Source organism: Chelonia mydas, chromosome 22, assembly GCF_015237465.2.
Source record: "Chelonia mydas isolate rCheMyd1 chromosome 22, rCheMyd1.pri.v2, whole genome shotgun sequence".
In the NCBI taxonomy this organism is placed as follows: Eukaryota; Metazoa; Chordata; order Testudines; family Cheloniidae; genus Chelonia; species Chelonia mydas.
In genome coordinates, this window is record NC_051262.2 from 18,067,296 (window position 1) to 18,086,579 (window position 19,284).

The window sequence follows — 19,284 nt, forward strand, 5'->3', positions numbered from 1 at the left end:
CCAGGCTAACGGGGCCCAGCGGCGCGCTCCGCAGCTGGTTCCAGCCGGAGGCGGCGCCCCCACCCCGGGGCCCAGGGCCGCCACCCACTGCCTTCTCCCGGGGGAGGAGGGTGCAGGGCGGGGGTGCAAAGAGGCGGAAGGGAGCGGGCAGGGGCCCCATGCCCGGGGGTGCAGCCAGCAATGTGCACCCCAGCTGCGGGCTTCAAACACCCCTCCTCCACCCGACAACGGGGAGACGTCTCGAGGGGATTTTTTTTATTTTAGCGAAGCAACGACCCCCCTCAATTGAGACCCTTCCCCGCGATCAGCAGGGGCGTCCTTACAAATGCAGCGCTACCAGCTACCTTCCCCCCGCCCCACACACCCCCCGCAGCCCTGGGCTCAGCATCCTTTCCGGGCAGGCTGGGCTGGGCTGAGCCCTGCCTGCTCCAGCCCCACGGACCCGTTCCTAGCCCGGAAAAGCGGGGGGTGCCCCCGCCCCGCAATCAGGTGCATTGCAGCCGGGGCTGCAGGTCTGGGCTTGCCCGTCACCTGGACCTCGATTAGCCCCATGGCAACCTGAGCCCAGAGGGGCCCCGGGCGTGCAGAACCAGCCAGCCCCGTGGGTACTTCAGCTGGCGAGGCGTGTCCTGCCCCCCTCCCAACGTCCTGCTCTTTGCGATTACACCCTCACAACCATTAATTGTTGAATTAATAATCCAGGTCGTTGCAGCAGGGCTGGGAGCTGCCCCTCTCCCGGGAAGTGGGGGGGGGGGGGGGGGAGAAAGCTGCACAAATCCCCTTCTCCCCCCCCCCATCATAGAAGATCAGGGTTGGAAGGGACCTCGGGGGGGTCTAGTCCAACCCCCTGCTCAAAGCAGGACCAACCCCAACAGCGGTTCCTCCTGGCAGCTCCCCCCCCCCCCCCCCAATACCAGGGACTCGAAAAGCAGCGGGCGGCAGCCCAGGGCAGCTCAGAGACAGCTCCGCATCCTCGGGGGGGGACTGGGACTTCCAGAGCCGCTTCGTGAGAGCCCGAAACTCCGAGCCCGCAGAGGAGCTGCCCCCCCTGCGCCCCGGCATCAGCCCGGCACCTGCCCCGCTCACCCCCCGGCTGACAGGCGGGCCGGGCCGGGCCGGGCCGGGCGGGGGGCGGCTCCTGAGCCCGAGGGGCAGCAGAGCAAGCGGCTGGGGGGCTGCTGCCCGGACCCCTGCCGGCCTTGGGCACCGCTCGGCGCAGGCGGGGACGGGCTTGGGCTGCAGCCCGACTGGTCCACGCCTCTGCCCGGCCCGGGCCAGCCCGTCCCCTCATCCCCTTGGGGCGCAGCGCACCGCGGGTCCCGTCACTTTTTAACAAGGATCGCAGAGGCGCAGGACCAGAGCCCGCTGGCCAAAGAGTCACCCCCCCCCCCCCCCGCAGCCCCCGCCCCAGGACGGGACATACCTTTCTGCAAAGAGTACAGCAGGAAAAAAGTTACCAGCCACATGCCATAAAGAGCACCTATTTTCTCTGGGATGCAGTGCAATTCCTTGCCGTGCCGTGCCCCCAACGTGCCGCGATCCTGCCTTTCCCAGGACTATCCAGGTTCAGATGCTCACAGCTGAGCTCCCAGCAGCTCCTCCTTCCCCCTTCTCCCCAGCTAGTGTCATCCGGAGGGTGGGCAGGGCTGCCTGTGCGCTCCCCGCCCACACTCGGCATGCGTTGGGGGGAGCAGCCTGGCCCTTTGCAGTTGCCAATTGGTACAGTGTGGGGAGAGATTATCTATTTTATCTGAACAGTGGGGGGACATTTTCCAGATTCAATCTCTCTGCACCAGGGGACGTGATCATGTATAAAAGCTTGTCATTTGCATACACACAATAGAGCTCTTTTAATAAAGGAAAAGACACTCATCTCCCTGGCTCTAATTGTGCAGACCAGCCTTTCACCAGCGCAGGCGGCGACACCTGCTTGCACACGTACAGGGTTTGGTAACTGGACAAACAGACCGTGCACACACCTTCATCCTTCCCCACCCAAGCCCTGGGAGCTCTCCAAAATGCACCTGCACCTTTGGAGAGGTAGCTCCTAAGATGGCCCCCGCCTTGCCTGGGACTGCCCGCACCTATAAAGTTAAACATGCACAGAAGGCTACAGAATCAGGGCCATACATATAGGCACAGTGAGAGGCAAGATACAGATTGTTGGGGGATGGTGGTTGTGGCCCACAAAAGTAAGTTGGTTTTGCACTTAAGTAGAGTGATTCAGAACAAACAGTTCTAGCTCTCTCTCTGAAGTGTGTGTGTGTATATATATATATATATATATATGTACACACACACACTTCTGTTTATTCATCCCTGGAAGCTGCATTCATATCAATAGAGTTGCCTGTTTGTAGTCCATTCTTCCATTCTGTTCACCTTGTCTCCCATGTAGGCTGTAACAAGCTTTGCCTACAGCTGTCACTGCTGCACAGCGGGGGGGGGGGGGGCAAACTCAACTCCCCTAGTACAAAAAGGCACCGCCCCTACTGTTTGCACTTCAAGTAAACTCTTCTTCAACTTGATACCAGTACAGGGCCTAGGACAAACAGATTCTATTCCAGCCAACAGATGGCCAAGTTCAACCCTACTGGGCAACTGGCCTATTTACAGCACTGTTCATAGAATATCAGGGTTGGAAGGGACCTCAGGAGGTCATCTAGACCAACCCCCTGCTCAAAGCAGGACCAGTCCCCAACTAAATCATCCCAGCCAGGGCTTTGTCAAACCTGACCTTAAAAACTTCTAAGGAAGGAGATTCCACCACTCCTGTTGGACTAGGAGCACTGTTGAACTGAGAAGGCAAGAGCTAGTTGGATTTTTTTTTTCCTCCCTAAAAACAGAAAAATGTTTTTTCACTCAAAAAAAACCCAACAGCTTTCATGGGGAAATGGTTGAAGTTTTTCAGTTTGACAAAAAAATTACAAAAGTTTTCAGGTTTGGGTTTTCAAAGAAAAATTTTAGGGTTTTCACTGAAGACCGGGAATTTTTCATGAGAAATTTAAAAAAAAACAACAAAAGAACAAAAACACCTAGATTCTCATGAAAGTGATTTGGCATTTTTTGACCAGCTCTAGTTCCTACTAATTCTTAACGTTTCTAGAGCTCTTTGTACATGCTGGAAAGCCCCGAGCAAGATAACCCCACACAGTGCTCCAAGGAGGCAGGTAAACATTGTGCTCACCGAACAGCTGGGGAAGACAGAGACACTATGAGGTGACATGACATAAGACCACCCAATAAGTCAGCAACACCAGAACTCCAGGATTCCTGGTCCTGTATCGCCTGGGAGCTGCTATCTTTGGGCATTGTCCATCTCCCTTTTCACCTGCCATTGACACAGCCTGCACTCTCCTTTTCCTCCCCATTTTGGAGCATCCAGTTTGGTAGCATCTATCTTCCCGAAGGGTCTGTCCCCCCCAGCACTCATGGAGTCTGGGAGAACAGCTGTTTGCACCTTCACTGAGCCTCTTGTCTGCAGATCTCAAAGCACACTGCAGACGTGAGCTGCCCTTCTAGCCAAGCATGGTACTGGAGGTGCTCTCTGCCTCCATTTTCCAGCATTTGTTTCCTCTCCTGGGGGCTCAGCCCTCCAGCTAGGTCACTCTGATTTCAACCCTCTTCCAAGTGATAAGAGTCCAAACAAAACATTTCTTCAGCCCGCTCTGCAGGCTGGCCTCCCAGGCCCACCTGTAAGCCTCGGCCCAGCTCCCCTCCTGTTCTCCTAGAACCCTTCCACTGGAACCCACCTTGCTCCCTGGGGGCCTGCTGCTGCCAAACTGAATTCTCAGCCCTTTGATGATGCCCAGGTGTTTCAAACTGTCACTTGACCCCAATTAGCCCTGCCTCCTTTTCCTGGGAGGCAGCTAATTATGGAACAGGTGGGTCTGCTTGAAGTCGGCTGGCTAGCCACAGGCCTCCTGGCCCTTAAAGGGGCAGACCAGCCTGTTACAGACTTGAAATAATCCTCGCCCATCTTTTCAAAGTATTGTGAGCTCTGGCCATAAGAGGGGCTCTGTGAGTGCAGTGTGCCCCCGACCCCCTTCCGGGGAGGCAGACTGGTAAAGACTGCCCTCATTGTATAGAAAAGGACTTTCAGGCACAGAGTAGCACCTGCCCGCGGTCACACAGCAAGCCAGTGGTAGTACCCGGAATAGGACCCAGGAGTCCTGGTTTCTCTAGCAGCTGGAGGATGGGATGGGCAAACAGTCCTTCATCAGTCTGGGCAAACTTGAGAAATGGTCCGAAGTAAATGGGATGAAATTCAACAAAGACAAACGCAAAGTACTCCACTTAGGAAGGAACAATCAGCTGCACACATACAAAATGGGAAATGACTGCCTAGGAAGGAGCATGGAGGAAAGGGATCTGGGGGTCGTAGTGGATCACAAGCTAAACATGAGTCAACAGTGTAACCCTGTTGCAAAAAAAAAAAAAAAAAAAAAAAAAAAACAGTGAACATCATTCTGGGATGTATTAGCAGGAGCATTGTAAGCAAGACAGGGGAAGTAATTCTTCTGTTCTACTCCACGCTGATTAGGCCTCAACTGGAGTATTGTGTCCAGTTTTGGGTGCCACATATGAGGAAAGATGTGGACAAATTGGTGAAAGTCCGGAGAAGAGCAACAGAAATGATTAACAGTCTAGAAAACATGACCTAGGGGAAGTTTGAAAAAAATTGGGTTTGTTTAGTCTAGAGAAGAGAAGACTGAGAGGGGACATGGTAACAGTTTTCAAGTACATAAAAGGTTGTTACAAGGAGGAGGGAGAAGAATTGTTCTTCTTAACCTCGGAGGATAGGACAAGAAGCAATGGGTTTAAATTGCAGCAAGGGAGGTTTAGGCTGGACATTTGGAAAAACTTCCTAACTGTCAGGATGGTTAAGCCCTGGAATAAATTGCCTAGGGAGGTTGTGGAATCTCCATCCTTGGAGGTTTTTCAGAGCAGGTTAGACAAACACCTGTCAGGGATGGTCTAAATAATACTTAGTTGTGCCACGAGTGCAGGGGACTGGACTAGATGACCTCTCGAGGTCCCTCCCAGTCCTACGATTGTATGAGTCTATGATCCCACCCATTCCTTTCCTTTTCCTTCACTCCCTCACTGTGTGTCATTGTTTTCCTTTCAGCCCCTAAGCTAGTGACTGTGCTCCTTGAAGAAAGCTCTCTCGGGGCTGGTCTACTCTACAAAGTTAGGTCAGTGTAAGTACATCGCTCAGGGCTGACAAAAGTCACACCTGGGTGACGTAATGAAGCCGACCTAAGCCCCAGTACGCACACCGCTAGGCTGACAGAAGAATTCTTCTGTGGACCTAGCTACTGCCTTTTGGAGAGGGGGATTTTCTACAGCAACGGAAGAGCCCCTTCTGTCCCTGTAGTGAGTGTCTACACTACAGGGCTACAGCAGCGCTGTGACGCGGCAGCGGTTCTAGTGTTGACCTACCGTTCATCTCTCATAGCTTCTATGGCACATTGATGGAATTTCTGTAACAGTGATGTGTATTGTACGGGTGTGTGTCTATTTTATACACACACACACACACACACACACACAGGAAGCTCTTTGCTCATTCACACTGGCATCCATTACCCCTGTGCGGAGTCCACACTTTCCCAGAGTTCCTCGCTGCCCCAGGTTTTGCAGCCCACCTGTCCTGCCGTAGAGGCCAAGGCGGAGACCCTGCTGTGGCTGCCAGGGCACAGAGCGTGCTGCAGGCTCCACTCCAGTCATTCCCTTGGGAGTGCAGGAGCACGTCAATTGCTGGCTTCAGAGCCAACCTCGGCACGTTGGCTACTCAGTGAAGAAATTGATATTCCCGGCCATCCCCAGGACAACAAGCTCACCCACCTGATGCTCCTGTCACCTCCTTCCCCAGTCAGGAACTCACCAACAGCTGGGGAAGGTGAGCCAGATAGTGCAGGGGGCCAGTGAGTCTGAATACTAGCAGGGCACTTCTGGGGAATCCACACCCCTGGGTGGCAAGCCCCATTCTGAAACGGCTCCCCCCCTTGCGAATACACTCAGTCACACAGGCAGCTTGAATTGGGAAGAACAACATTTTGCACCTCTCGCTATCTACGCACTTGTGCTTTTCTTCCAAGGATCTCAAAGCACTTTACAGACATTGGGCTTTATTCTACTCTCACTTGCATAAATCTTGAAGCCAGTGGGCTCACTCCTGCCTTACGACAGTGTAACTGAGAACCAAATATGGCCCCTTAACAAAATAACACTCAACACTCACATGAGGTAAATTTAAGTGATATATGGAGGTTCACTTCACCTACCACTGAAATGCAGCCACTTCTGGAATAGAATGCAGCAGCAGTTTAATATTGCACCATTAATATGCCACAATAGTTTAGGTCAGCAAATGAAAAATAACCTATCCAATTGAAACTGCAGGGTAGAGCTTGCTATAGCCTCAGGAGCCTTAAAATATCAATAAAATAAGTAACTAATTTAGGGAGGCAGAATGTGATTCCCTGAATTGGAGACTGGCCAGGGTACCAGGGTAAATATCTTTACTGCAGCAGAGAACTCCCTGAGATCCGTAACAAGCACAAACTATTATTAATTATATGAATTACAGTAACACATAGAGGCCACAAATGAGATCAAGGGCCCAATGTGCTAGGCACTGCACGCACTGAAAATAAAAAGCTGTAAGTTCCATGTGGCAGGACCCAAGCTAAGTATGTGACGAGAAGTGCCAGATGGGTACAACGGACAGACGGGGGAAGAACAAAGACAATGGCTAAGGTGCTGAGACAACTGCTTACCGTGCTGGTAATATTGTCTCATTGTTTCCTCGTATTCATCCATTGGTCTGCCTGTATCCATCCATTGTCTCGTCTTCTACTCAGATTGTAAGCTCCTTAGGGCAGGGACTGTCCTTCTGTTCTGTGTGTGTACATAGCTTTGGCTCGGGCTCCTACGTGCTACAATAACAACAGCGAGATGCCTGCGATCAGCATAACAAGCAGCCTTTGGTCAGTGCTTTGCAGGCATCATGGCAGAGGTGAGCTTTAAAGAGGGATGCAAAGGACAAGGGGTCAGGGCCTCAGTGTCACATCTCACCTGACCGATGCCACCTCCCGGCACCAGGCTGGGGCCCTGCTACAGCACTGACCACAATGGAAGAGTGGTCGGGACCTGAACCAGCTGATCGAGCTGAAGCGGTCCCTAGACCCTGGGCCCAGAGAAGCACCCAAACGGTGGGTTCTCGTCCTAGCCTGGGCCTGCAGAAGTAGGCTGGAAGTCACATGCAAGATTAATCGTCCTTCTGCTTCTGCTCCCAGCCGGCAATGCCGCAAGGACAGCCTCTCTCTGCCATCCCAATCCAGCCAAGTGGAAGAAGCACATTGTGGAACATCGGACCCTCTGGACAGGTTGTTCAGTAGCTAGGCTGAAGCCCAGCGGGGAGGGATTCTGTCTCAGGGAGACAGCGTTACCTAGTGGTCAAGGGGCAGGACACCTGGGTTCTATTCACTGCTCTGCCATTGGCTTGCTGGGCACGTCTCTTCCCCTCTCTGCACCTCAGCCTCCCTACTGGCAAAATGGGTTTAACAACCCTGATCCAGGCTCTGTGGGGGTCAATGGGAGTTTTGCCATTGGTTTCCATGGGGCCAGGATTTTACCCTCTGCAAACCAGGCGTTATCCAACCTCCAGCCTGCTCCCCCATCCCTCTGGTGAACCAGCCCATTTCCTCCCCCAAACCCCTCACTGAGGCAAGAGTGGGAGCCTCCTACCCCGGAGGCATGCTGGCTGCCTGCCCTCATTCCCGGCTGGCAGCTGTTACAAAGAGGGCAGCCAAGGGAAGGCTGATAGCGGGAATCTGCTGGCCATCCAAACTGCAACAATAGCTTCCTCTTCTGTGTAGGAACACCGGCCCCAGGTGCAGCTGTGGCACTCCCACTCCAAGCACCCAACGAGACCGGGGCGCGTGGGCTGGGAGGCGCAGGAGACAGCGCTGTCGGGAGGGAGGCATGTTGGCAGTGTGGTCGGGGCCTTGGAGATATCCATTCGCAGCGCATGACGCGGGGGAGCAAACACTGCTCCATGTTTCATTTTTAGCTTCCCTTGCTGTTCAGCATCGCTGATAAGTTCCCTGGTCACTCCCACCCAGGCAGCAGGGCTAGAAAGGTATTAAACAGCATCCCTCCCCGCAGGGCAAAACTACCTCTGCTGGCCAGTGTGAAAGCAGCCAGAGAGAGGGCAGAGAAACAGCTGGCAGCTGGGCAAGTTGGGTGACAGGCACAAGCCTGTGCTCTCGACAGCTCTGGTCCAGTCTTTCAGCTGGCTAGTACCTTTCATTGACGCCCCATTATTCCTCCCATTGATCGTTCAGAGGAGGCTGTTCAGCTTCCACCCTCCCTGCACTCAGACACACGCTACGCTACGGGCCCTCTGGCTTCTGCTCGCTACATCTTGGAGCTGGCTCCTGCCAAGCCAGCGCCTGGGTGCTCTGCCGGAGTTCACACCCCACACACATTGGTGCAAATGGGTTTTACTAGCCTAGATATTCTCGGAGCTTGCCCATTGGGATACTCATGGGAAGCGTTTTTAAAATTCCTTTCTGCAAGCGTTCAAACCGGACAGCTGGTATCACCCCATCAGGGACCTAGAATGACACCCCGGGGTTTTATACAGCTGTGAGCTGACAAAGGTGAAAGTCATCCAATATATGATTTGTTCAGGTCTAATCCGCACTTTTGGTAGCACATATGAGGCTCCGTGAGACAGTAAAAGTGCAACACGGGAAAAGTGTGCATCACAGCCTTCCTCTAGTGACTGGTCCACTAGCAGGTAGCAGCCTACCACTGACAGTAGCGAATGGAGTTTTCTTTTAGTGGCGGAGGTCTGTGTTGCTGTTCTGAAGGTCTCTGGTTCGTATCTCCCTGATGACACTGGGGGGAGGAATTACTGCAAAAACTCATCTCTTCATTGTTCCTTTTGGACCCAAATGTATTTCTATCCCTCAGAGCCCTGAGACACTCTCCATTTTCTCACTGCAAATGATTTCCCTCTGGATCGTGCAGCCAGTACAAACAACATTCTACACCACTCACTTGAGCACAATGTATGCTATTTCGAACCCAGGGGTGTAATTTTCAGACTAGGGCCCAGCCGAGGACTCAGGGGCTCAGACTGGCCTGATGAAAGGCTCAGGCACTGAGCCTGACAGTCAGCAGTGAGTGGCTGAAAGTTGTTGCAGTCTGATGGACGCTGGGTGGTCTGTTTGCAGGGGTCTCACTCCAGTCACCAATCACAGCCACGGCCTCTGCCCCAGGGGCTGCTAGCAGCCCGGTGCCAAAGCCAATGACAGAATGGCCCGTGGTAACTAAAGTTGCTCACGGCGAGCTTGAGGCAGGCTAGTGGGACAGCTTGCCTGGCTGTTGCCCATGCTGTAGCTGTTCTGCGGATAAGCAGAGTCTCTCCATTTCCCTTTTCCCCCAGCATCAGCCTCCCTTGGAAATATGTTCCAGTGCAAGGAGAGCAAACTGCATCTGCGCCCATCAGGGCGGTCTCTGGAAAAGGTCTGCCAGCCCCAGTTCGTCGCTTGGGCCAGAAGCACCCTGGCACATGGGCGTAGTTTGGGGGAGGGCGGAATGGGAGGATGTTGCCCGCCAAAACTGCAAGCCTCAGGCAGGCCCTGAATTTGTTGTTCCCCTCCTCCCCCACACGTGGCCCTTTTGGCCTGACCAGAGCTGCCTCCCCAAATATAGAAGTCAAACTGCACCTATGCCCTGGTGCCAAGCGAGCAGCTTTCCCAGTGGCCAAAGAGAGCAGCCCAGCAATCCAGAGGCAGCCCTCACATTTACCCTCACCAGCCTTTGTTCCAAGGCCAATAACAGTCTGACACATCCCTGGACAATAAACCCTCAAAGAGGCACTGTTAATTACGATAAGGGGAATACGTTCCCCTCCTTGCTCGCAGACACTCTCAAAGCACTTCACTGTCATTATCAACATTAGCCTCACCACACCCTGGGGAGGTAGCAGAGAGATAAGGAACTTCCCACAGGCTAGGCAGCAAGTCAGTGTCAGAGCTGGGACTAGAGCCCAGCCCCTGCTGTACCCACTAGACAGCGCCTTGGAACCATCTATTGGGATTTAAAAAGGCTCCACTTAGCTGACAGTGGAACAAGCTTACTAGGGCAGGAAGCTTCACCCCGGACTGCTCCATTGTTAAGGGTCAGGCGAGTTTGAATCCAAACCAGAGCAGAGAGGGGCAGTGCGCATGGACTTAAACTTGTTCTGTTTCACAGCAAACAAGTTAGATGAAAACACAGAATACTCTTGGTGGAAGGGTGGGACATAATACTACTTGATTGCTTAGAATTCAGAACAATAGCACACGAGAACCCCAAAACAGAGAGAGACAAAGCAGGATGCTCCCTAAAGCAGGGACTCAATCCACCTACACCTTACTGTTGGCTGCAAATGGCTCGCAGCTAGGCCCAGCTAACACACTTCCCCAGAATCCCCTCACCTGAAAGCAGGACCAGGAAAAATTCCTGAAATTGAAAGTGACTGCTCCCAATACACCATAAAATGGAAAGTCTCGGCAGGCTGTGTAACTTGCCAGAGTACGGAACTTTTACTCAACTCTGAGTGGTCCAAAAGGCGCAACTGTATTCCCATTGCCCAATTTCCCCAACCCCTCCAGGGCACCAAACGCCACACTGAGCTCAAGTCCCCCTACGGTTTCCATTATTAGATAGCACTCCCCAGCCCAGCCTGCGGTGCAGCAAGCCTGTGTGCTGATCCACGCCTTGCTTTGTGGGTGCCCAGATGGCACCCTCCTAGACATGCAGAGCCCAGGTTGTTTTCTGCAGGGCATGTGGAGATAAGCTGGGGGCATTAGGAGATGATGCAACATTGAGAGACCGGGGCTGTGAGCCTAAACCCAGCCCAACCACTGACCTGCTGTGGGACCTTGGGACAGCACCTTCTCTTCTGTCTCCCTTTCCCCCTCTGCACAGCGGGGTGAGGAGACTTCTCCCCTTCAGGAGAGTCCTTTCCAGGCCACAGCACGGTGTGCGGGATGCACCAGTTTGCCCCAGCCACAACAAACAGAAAGCAGCAGGAGGGACTCAGAGCCCTGACAGCAGGGGAGGAGACACATACAGCCTGCAGCAGCTTGTAACTAAATGGCCATTAGAGGGCTGCAGCTACCTGCCGGCCTCTGCCAGATTTAAAGGCCAGCTCTTAGTGAAGTGTGCTGGGGAGAAAACTCCTATGAGCGGGCTAATCTGTAATCATCGGGAGCTAGGCTCCTACGGGGCTGTGGAGATCTGGGCCTTAGTCTCTCTCTACCCCAGCTTCCTATCTGTAAAAGGGGGATAATAGCACTGCCCTGTGAAGGTAAATCCGTTAAAGTTTGTGAGACACTCAGATGGGGGCCAGGTAAGTGCCAAAGATACACAGACTTCAGCGGGGCTCAGTGTGGGTGCAGCAGTCCATCTACCCCTGGTGGGCTGTAGAACTGGATCCTAAATGAGCACCTCCTGCCATGTTCCACCCCAGAAATGGCTGGTTTTCAGTAGGGGGTAAAATGAGCCACCCCTATAGCTTGTCAAGTGCTTGGTGTCCCTTCAGGGTAAAATTGGAGACCAGACCTGGAAATTCAGCTCGCTGTGCAAATGGACTAGAATATCTGGAGTTCAAGGAAACGTGCTCTTTAAATAAACTTGATACATTGGTGCATTGTGTGGTGAGCACAGGCAGCTCAGTGAGGGGCCAAGCCCTGGGCTCTGGCGCTGAGGAAAGGACAGGTGCTCTCAGGCTGGGACCATTCATCCCCTCGGCTCAGAATGCTCCGTGTGGCTCCTCCGTCACAGACCCAAGGAAATCTTTCCAGGAAATAAGCTTGTTTCATGCCTCCCCCTAGTGTTTGTTGAGCACCGCAGCGAAGAGAAGAGAAGAGCCTGGACCAAACTATGCACAGTACTCCTGTGCAGTTTAGCTGTAGCCATGTCGGCCCCAGGAGATTAGAGAGACAAGCGGAGTGAGGCTGTATCTTGTATATAAAAGATAAAAAATATTCCCTCACCCACCTGCTCTCTCTATACACAACCCTGTCATGCAACAAACAAAGGCCTGGGAGATCTCAGAGCTTCCATCACTCGTGATTCAGCAATGCCTGAAAGAGAACACACTGGTCTGTGGATGTCCCCAAATCATCCCTAAAGAGCTCGTAGCAATGGGCTCTGCATTTGGGGTGCCAATTTCCTTTACGGTGATACACAGGCTGCTCCTGGGTGGGTATCTTGTTCCAGTAACAGGCAGGTGTCCAGGACCCAGTTCTGCACTTAGCCATATATATGGCTTTTTAAGCAGGTCTGTGCCAGGGACTTTCCACTTTGCAGCATGCAAAGAACATCTACAACATCCAGCTCGGCTCCGCGAGGGGTTCGGCCACTGCCGCACGTGCATGTACAATACAACTGTGCTTTACGTAGCCTCCCATCCCAAAAGCTGTACAACGACAGCAAGTACACAACAGCCGAGAGGAAGAGCATGAAGACACACAGACAAGGGGGAAGAATTTGTAGGGCTTCTTCTGAGATTTGAACTGTGATGGCAAGTCAACGAGACAGAGATGTGGAGCCGACTGTCCCAGAACTCAGCCCCCACCATGCACCCCAGCATGCTGAATACCTTCTAAAAGCAGGCCACCTATTAAGGTGCCTAAATGAGGGCTAAGGGTGGGATTTTCTAACATGCCTATGATTTAGGAACACAACTCCCAGGGACTTTCAACAAGATCTGTGCTCCTGAATCACTTAGGTATGTTTGAAACCCTCCCCCGCCCCCCCAAGCTCTTTGGAAAAATCTGGTCCCAACTGCAGTTGCTGGCCACAGGCAGAAGACTCATTCTGACAATGGCTGGAGTGCATGGAGGTGCAGCCAGCCGTAGGCTGAATGCAGTAGGGAGAGAGGGTTGGTGAGTTACTCTGCTGTTCCACCAGGGCCAAATTCCAGGAGCAAGGCTAGAGCAAATGCAAATGGTGGCATGAGGATCCTTCATTTGTGAAGGGGCTTCCAGTCCCCAAGGGACACATCCACTGCTCAGGCTACATAGCTAAGACCGGAGATCCAGGTCCCCCAGGTGCAGAATACACACTGTTCACACTCCATCCTTCTCTCCGAGGCACGTCCCCGGGCCTTCAGCATTCTTTGCTGCTCATGGGAACCCCTTGGCTGCAGTAGGGGAAGGCATCCATCTTAGGTGCAATCAGTTATTGTGTAATAACTGCTGTGGGGCATGTGTAATGTGGAACTAAGAACTGAAAGGTTATTTGCTTTGGGCAATGGGACAATTTATTACCTTGCTGTGCTGCTTTAATGGCAGCCCCCTTGTTACTGATTGATGTGGGGGCATTCAGGGAGCCAGACAAAGGGAGAACGAAGCATGCGCCTGGCTCCTCACCAGCCTGGCCTCAGCTCCTCTGCATTGTCAAGTGTTTCTCATGGGCTGCATTCATCACCGTTTATTGCTCTGCTGTTTTAACTAATCAGAAGACATTTTGTGTTGACGTTTCTCTGTGAAACTCCTGGGCCAAGTGCAGCCCCTGTGGAGTCACTGGGATAGAGTAAGTGGAGTTACCCTGGGGATTTGACTGGTCAAGGGAAGCTTAGGCCTTTATGAAAGCAAAGGATGAGGGATAGCATGGCCTAGAGCCAGGCACAGCGCAGGCAGGGCTGGAAAGCGTCCCTCACTGCAGCTCTGTCCATTCTCCTCCAGCCTCTCCATTGGTGCCTGTGAAGGTCTACAGATCTTCATGCAGCCCAGAACGCACTGTCCTCTTCCAGTCTGAGCCGTCCCCCTCAAACAGCGACCAACCGGCATGCCAAGCAGGGAGGTGCTTTGTGCTGTTGTCATGACCTAGAATTTCTTCTGCTCAGAGCCCTCCAGAAGTGAAAAGCTAACTCCTGTGATCATAGGGCTGCTTGGGATTTTGGTCATTTTTGAATAGGTCTACTGTGCCTCTTCAGGGCAAGACCATGTTATATATTAGTTTATGCCCAAAATTTAGGGTTTGTAAAATACATAGATATGTGCATACATATGTACTACAGCTCTGTACGGAGGGGGAGTGGTTTTTACACCTATATTAAATATTTTACAAACCCTATGTGTTTACCCTGATATATTACAAAACATAGTAGGTATAGAGAGAAGTTCATAATTTTTTTAAAGTTTCAATTAAATCATTTTAATTTATTATTTTTTTCTGTCTCTCTTGGAGCTAGTACAGGACACCCAGAAAAAGAAAGTGATTAGAAGCAAAAGTCTAGCTATTATTTCTTTGAGTTCTGATTTGCTAAGGTGGTGTTAGTAACACAAGAAAGGTCATTTCTAAAGGCAAGAAGCCAAATCCTGAAGTCTTGTCTCAATTTTCAATAAATCCTGTCAGGCAAAACTCAATGAGAGTTTTAGTACATTGTGGGCTCAAGGATTTGGCTCAGTAATTTTTGCATCCTGAGACTCTGCCTAGTATTTGATTTCCTTGCTTTCCATCTGCAGAATGAGGATAACCCTGGGTATTTCTTGCACTTCTGTTTCCAATGTCAAGAGTTCCTATAGAAAAGTACCTAGGAGTTTTATAAAAATCACAACTGAACCCAAGTTAAACCCAAGCCTTTATTCACTCTGATCTCCCCTGGAAAATAATTTGTCCCATGCCCCATGGCTCTGTCCCCAGGTCAGTCAGAGGCAGACAAAGCCAAGCAATGGCAGCAGGAGCTGCATTAGATTCCACAAAAAGGGGAGAGGTGCCTTTAAGATCCTCCCGGAGGAGAAAGATACTCCAGTTGTCCAAGGGGTATTATTTACCCAATCTCCTTTATGTCACAGGGAAGATTTAGATTGAGAAGATTAATGGCTCAGGGGAGTGCGAGAGAAATCCCAAGGGACTGCTTGGTATTGAAAACAAGAAGTTTCCTCTCCCCCCCAAGGTTAAAATACAACTGAAAATTGACCTGTGTGTCATTGGCCCAGTGCTAACCAAGGGGCTTTAGGGGCTTCCACATCTCAAAGGTTTGGCTGTTTATTCAGGATTATATCCCCACTTGCCTCAGCTAAGGGGCAGCAGGATCCTGGATGCAGCAGAAGGGCCTCCAGGGAACTGATAGCAAGGGAGGGCCCGAGAGCAGGAGTGGGGAGGAGAGTGCCTGGCAAGGATCTCTCCCGCCATTTTACAGGATCTTACACCTCTACCTCACACATCTTTCCTTTCTCCCTCTCACTCTGTCCCTTAGTTTCTTTCACTTCCTTTTTCTCATATTCCCCCTCTAAATCTAAATCCTCCTTTCCTCGGTCTCTCTTATCTCCCTTTCTCTCATTCCCCCGACCCTGCCCTCAGCCCTCTCTCTCCCCCTCTGTCATCTCTCTCTCTCTCATGTTCCTGCAGGATCCCTGCAGACATCTGTGCCTTTTCCCCTTGCTATTCCTAGTGCTCCCCTTGTTTCCCTGGGGGAGGTTTCCCCATGCACCGTGCTGGCCAGAGGGCATTAGAAAACCCTCTGGCATTGGCCCATGAGCTGTGGCTCCCATCCAAGTAGGTGGGTTCACTCAAGACATTTCCCTGATAATTGTGTGATTGATGAGAAGTTAACAGTAAAATGATACAGCAGCCGAAAGTGCAGGCCTGACTCCATCTGTACTGTGAGCTGGTCCCCTGAGCACAGTCCCTCTGCCACAAAGGAAGTTAGAGCAACCCTCAGGTTGCTCTAGGCTCTGTGCACTCTGGCCACACGCTTTCCCCACCTTGCTCCCTAGGTCAGGGCCTGCAGGATGGTTGCCAAAGGTGCCAGCTATACCTACTCTACACCTGCTGGGGGCCAGCCCAGCTAGGGAGATGGGCTCCGTTCTCACTCCCTTTGGCCTGCTGAAGCAGCATGAAGGGGACGGAGCATGGCCCAGAACTGACCTCTGGTCTGTGGCTTCAGAACTGCTGTCCCGGAGATCGGCAGTCAGATTTGAGCTCCGGTACAAGCTCTGGAGCTGCATGCACCAGAGAGGAACAAGCGGAGCCTGTGGGAGCTGCTGTCATGCCAGGGAGTGGGGAGTTCTTGGCTACGCTCCCCAAGGAGCATGAATAAATAAACGTTGTAGGCTCCTGGTGCTGGAAACCATGGAGTTATCCTTGTCAGCACCTCTGACAGCAGCCATGATCATTTATTTATTTATGGATAATTAGGGCAGCAGCTTCATTATGCTGCACAGAAGCATTTATGTGCCAGTGTCAAAGCCAAGGCAGCATGCAGGGGCCTTGAGATCTGCCGTGCTGGGGATGCTCCAGGAGCGCTCAGCATGGGGCTGCTGCTCGCACCATGGTTGTGTTGTGATCGCTTACCCCAGCCTGGGCAGCGCTCGAGCAGGCAGCTGGGAGGCTGCTTGTGTGGAGAAGGCCTGTCGCGGGCTAGGATCTTGTTAACAATCTGGAGAAGGAAAGCCCAGCCCTAGAGTTCTAACCCCAACAAGCCCCCCTCAATCACGCCCATTCTCTGGCCAGTTCTGTAGGGTTTAGAGCAATGTCTATAGGTCCCGGGGAGTGGGGTTAGTCCCTATTCAGTTCTACAGGGCTCTCCCAACAGGGCACCACTTGGGTTCTAGTCCTGACTTGCCGGGTGACCTTGACCAAGCACCTTCACCTCCCTGTCCCCAGCTGGAGCTAGATGGGCTGCTCCTTGCTCACTGGGAGGCTGGCTTGATTATGGCCTGTAAAGCCCTCTCTCGCTCCTGAGCCGGAAGGTGACACGAGGGGTTGTTCTAATCTTAGCAGCTTGTTGCTCAGACACTCTGTCACAGGCGGGAGTTGGGGCAGATGGGTTCTCCTTGGTGGGCAGGGAACCCCCTCCATGGGGGGACGGGGGGGGAAAAAAAAAAAAAAAAAGAAGAAGCAGCAGCACTGCCTTGGGTGCCAGGACAGAGCAGAAGGTGCTGGCAGCCGGCGTGCTCCTGCCCCGGGAGGCCTGCATTCCCTTGCCCCTCACCTTGGACTTTGCAGCTTAGGGCAGGATTCCCGTGGCCCCGTCTTGAAGGGCTTAGTTAGGCTTCTCCCAGTTTAACTCTAATAATAGCCTGCCTTGGAGTTTAACCTCTGCCCCCAGCCAACTGCTCAGCAGTAGATTCCAGCTCACAGCCTTCAGGTGCTGGCAGCTGGGTCTGCCCCCTGCCCTGACCCCAGAAGAGGCCCCCTAAGTGCTCCTGTGCCCCCTTTTCCATGGGGTTGGCTCAGAGGCTGCTGGGCCATTTGCACAAAGTGCAGAATAATGCTATTAATGCCATCTGGTGCCCAGACAGAGATCTCCTGCTTAGGAAATCCAGACATGGCTTTTTGTGCCTGTTAATCTGTTCACTTCCAGCCACGGGGGACTCGGGGAATGGGCTGTTCCCATCTGTGTGACCCTCCCCACTAACATGCGTGAGGGATGAGGAGCTGACAAGGTGCCAATGGAAACAAGGCAGATGGCCTTAGTGTGGGCCATGGAGGCTGCTGTGCTGGCCCTTCAGGAACACACAGGGGGCTTAGGGATGGTGGGAAGATTATGGGAAAAATTGAGCATTTGACCCAAGGTCTGACTGGAGTAACTGCACTGTAATCCCCGCCCCATAACCCTCTCCCTGGCATTCTGTCATCCCAGCACCCGTCTCCTCTCCCCTTCACCCGCCCCCCATGCACACCATGAGCAGAATGGCATGGGAGGTACCTGCATGTGCTGAAATAGCTGGGCCCCCCAGTGAGACAGCCCTGGCATCCGGGTGGGTTTGCAGCCATGCCATGGCCCAGGGTTCATCTCACACCCCTGCTCTTTCCCTTGGGTCCCACACGCAAGTGGTCAGTGAAATGAGACATGAACAAGGGACCAAAACAATCTGCTGCCTGGAAAAGGGCCCTGGGCTAGCATTATCCCCACACAGGGATGCACTATCAGGGTCTGGGATTAATGGGCCACTTCACCTTGAATGGTCCCTTCAAAGATGTTTACTTCCGCTAAACATTCAGTGTCACCCTGTATTTAGCTGTGACACTCCGAGTACCTTTTGCAGACCTAAGGGAGAGTTCTCAGGCTGGAAAGCTCATCTCTCCCCCAAAGCTTGTCTCTCCCCCCGCCCCCATCCCCAACAGATATTACCTCCTGCACCTGCTCTCTAGGAGCCAGGGTGTTAGTTCAGGCCCCAAATTTAGCTCATCTGAAATCTCCACCCTCACCCTACTGTACATTTTCTAGCTCAGGCCCTTCTCCAGCCAAATCCTCCTTTGCTTGGCCTCCAGGCCTGGCAGTCTCAGGAGGAATCTCACCGCCCTGAGCTCAGGATGCGGTCAGGGGACATGTCATAAATATAAAGGGAAGGGTAAACACCTTTAAATCCCTCCTGGCCACAGGAAAAACCCTATCACCTGTAAAGGGTTAAGAAGCTAGGATAACCTTGCTGGCATCTGACCACAATGACCAATGAGGAGACAAGATACTTTCAAAGCTGGAGGAGGGAGAGAAACAAAGGTTCACTCTGTCTGTGTGATGCTTTTGTTGGGGACAGAACAGGAATGGAGTCTTAGAACTTAGTAAGTAATCTAGCTAGATATGCGTTAGATTCTGTTTTGTTTAAATGGCTGATAAAATAAGCTGTGCTGAATGGAATGTATATTCCTGTTTGTGTCTTTTTGTAACTTAAGGTTTTGCCTCGAGGGATTCTGTTTTGAATCTGATTACCCTGTAAAGTATTTACCATCCTGATTTTACAGAGGTGATTCTTTTACTTTTTCTTCAATTAAAATTCTTCTTTTAAGAACCTGATTGCTTTTTCATAGTTCTTAAGATCCAAGGGTTTGGGTTGGTGTTCACCTATGCAAATTGATGAGGATTTTTATCAAGCCTTCCCCTGGAAAGGGGGTGTAGGGTTTGGGGAGGATTTTTGGGGGAAAGACGTTTCCAAGCGGGCTCTTTCCCTGTTATATATTTGTTAGATGCTTGGTGGTGGCAGCAATAAAGTCCAAGGGCAAAAGGTAAAATAGTTTGTACCTTGGGGAAGTTTTAACCTAAGCTAGTAAAAATAAGCTTAGGGGTTTTCATGCAGGTCCCCACATCCGTACCCTAGAGTTCAGAGTGGGGAAGGAACCTTGACAGGAAATGATAACATTTCTTCTCCTGCGTATCTGGAGTGCACTGGCTTCTCCCCCTTTGCTGGAGTGGTTTGAGCCGGACTGGAGCTCTCAGCACCCTACAGCACCCCCCCCCCCATGAGTGACTGAGCCAGTCTGACT

At 52.2% G+C, this 19,284-nt stretch overlaps 1 protein-coding gene across 2 annotated transcripts in view; it reads right to left on the minus strand.

The window, feature by feature from the left end:
- DSCAML1 (DS cell adhesion molecule like 1) overlaps nt 1-19,284 on the minus strand; it is a 353,599-nt gene that overhangs the window by 326,669 nt on the left and 7,646 nt on the right. The window contains exon 2 of one of the 2 annotated variants that reach the window (XM_043534224.1): nt 6,786-6,944. In XM_043534224.1, coding sequence (XP_043390159.1) covers nt 6,786-6,846 — 61 coding nt within the window. In that variant the 5' untranslated portion in view covers nt 6,847-6,944. Of the gene's footprint in view, nt 1-1,423; nt 1,630-6,785; nt 6,945-19,284 lie in introns of those variants that run through there. The other variant, XM_037882497.2, reaches the window with a different exon arrangement.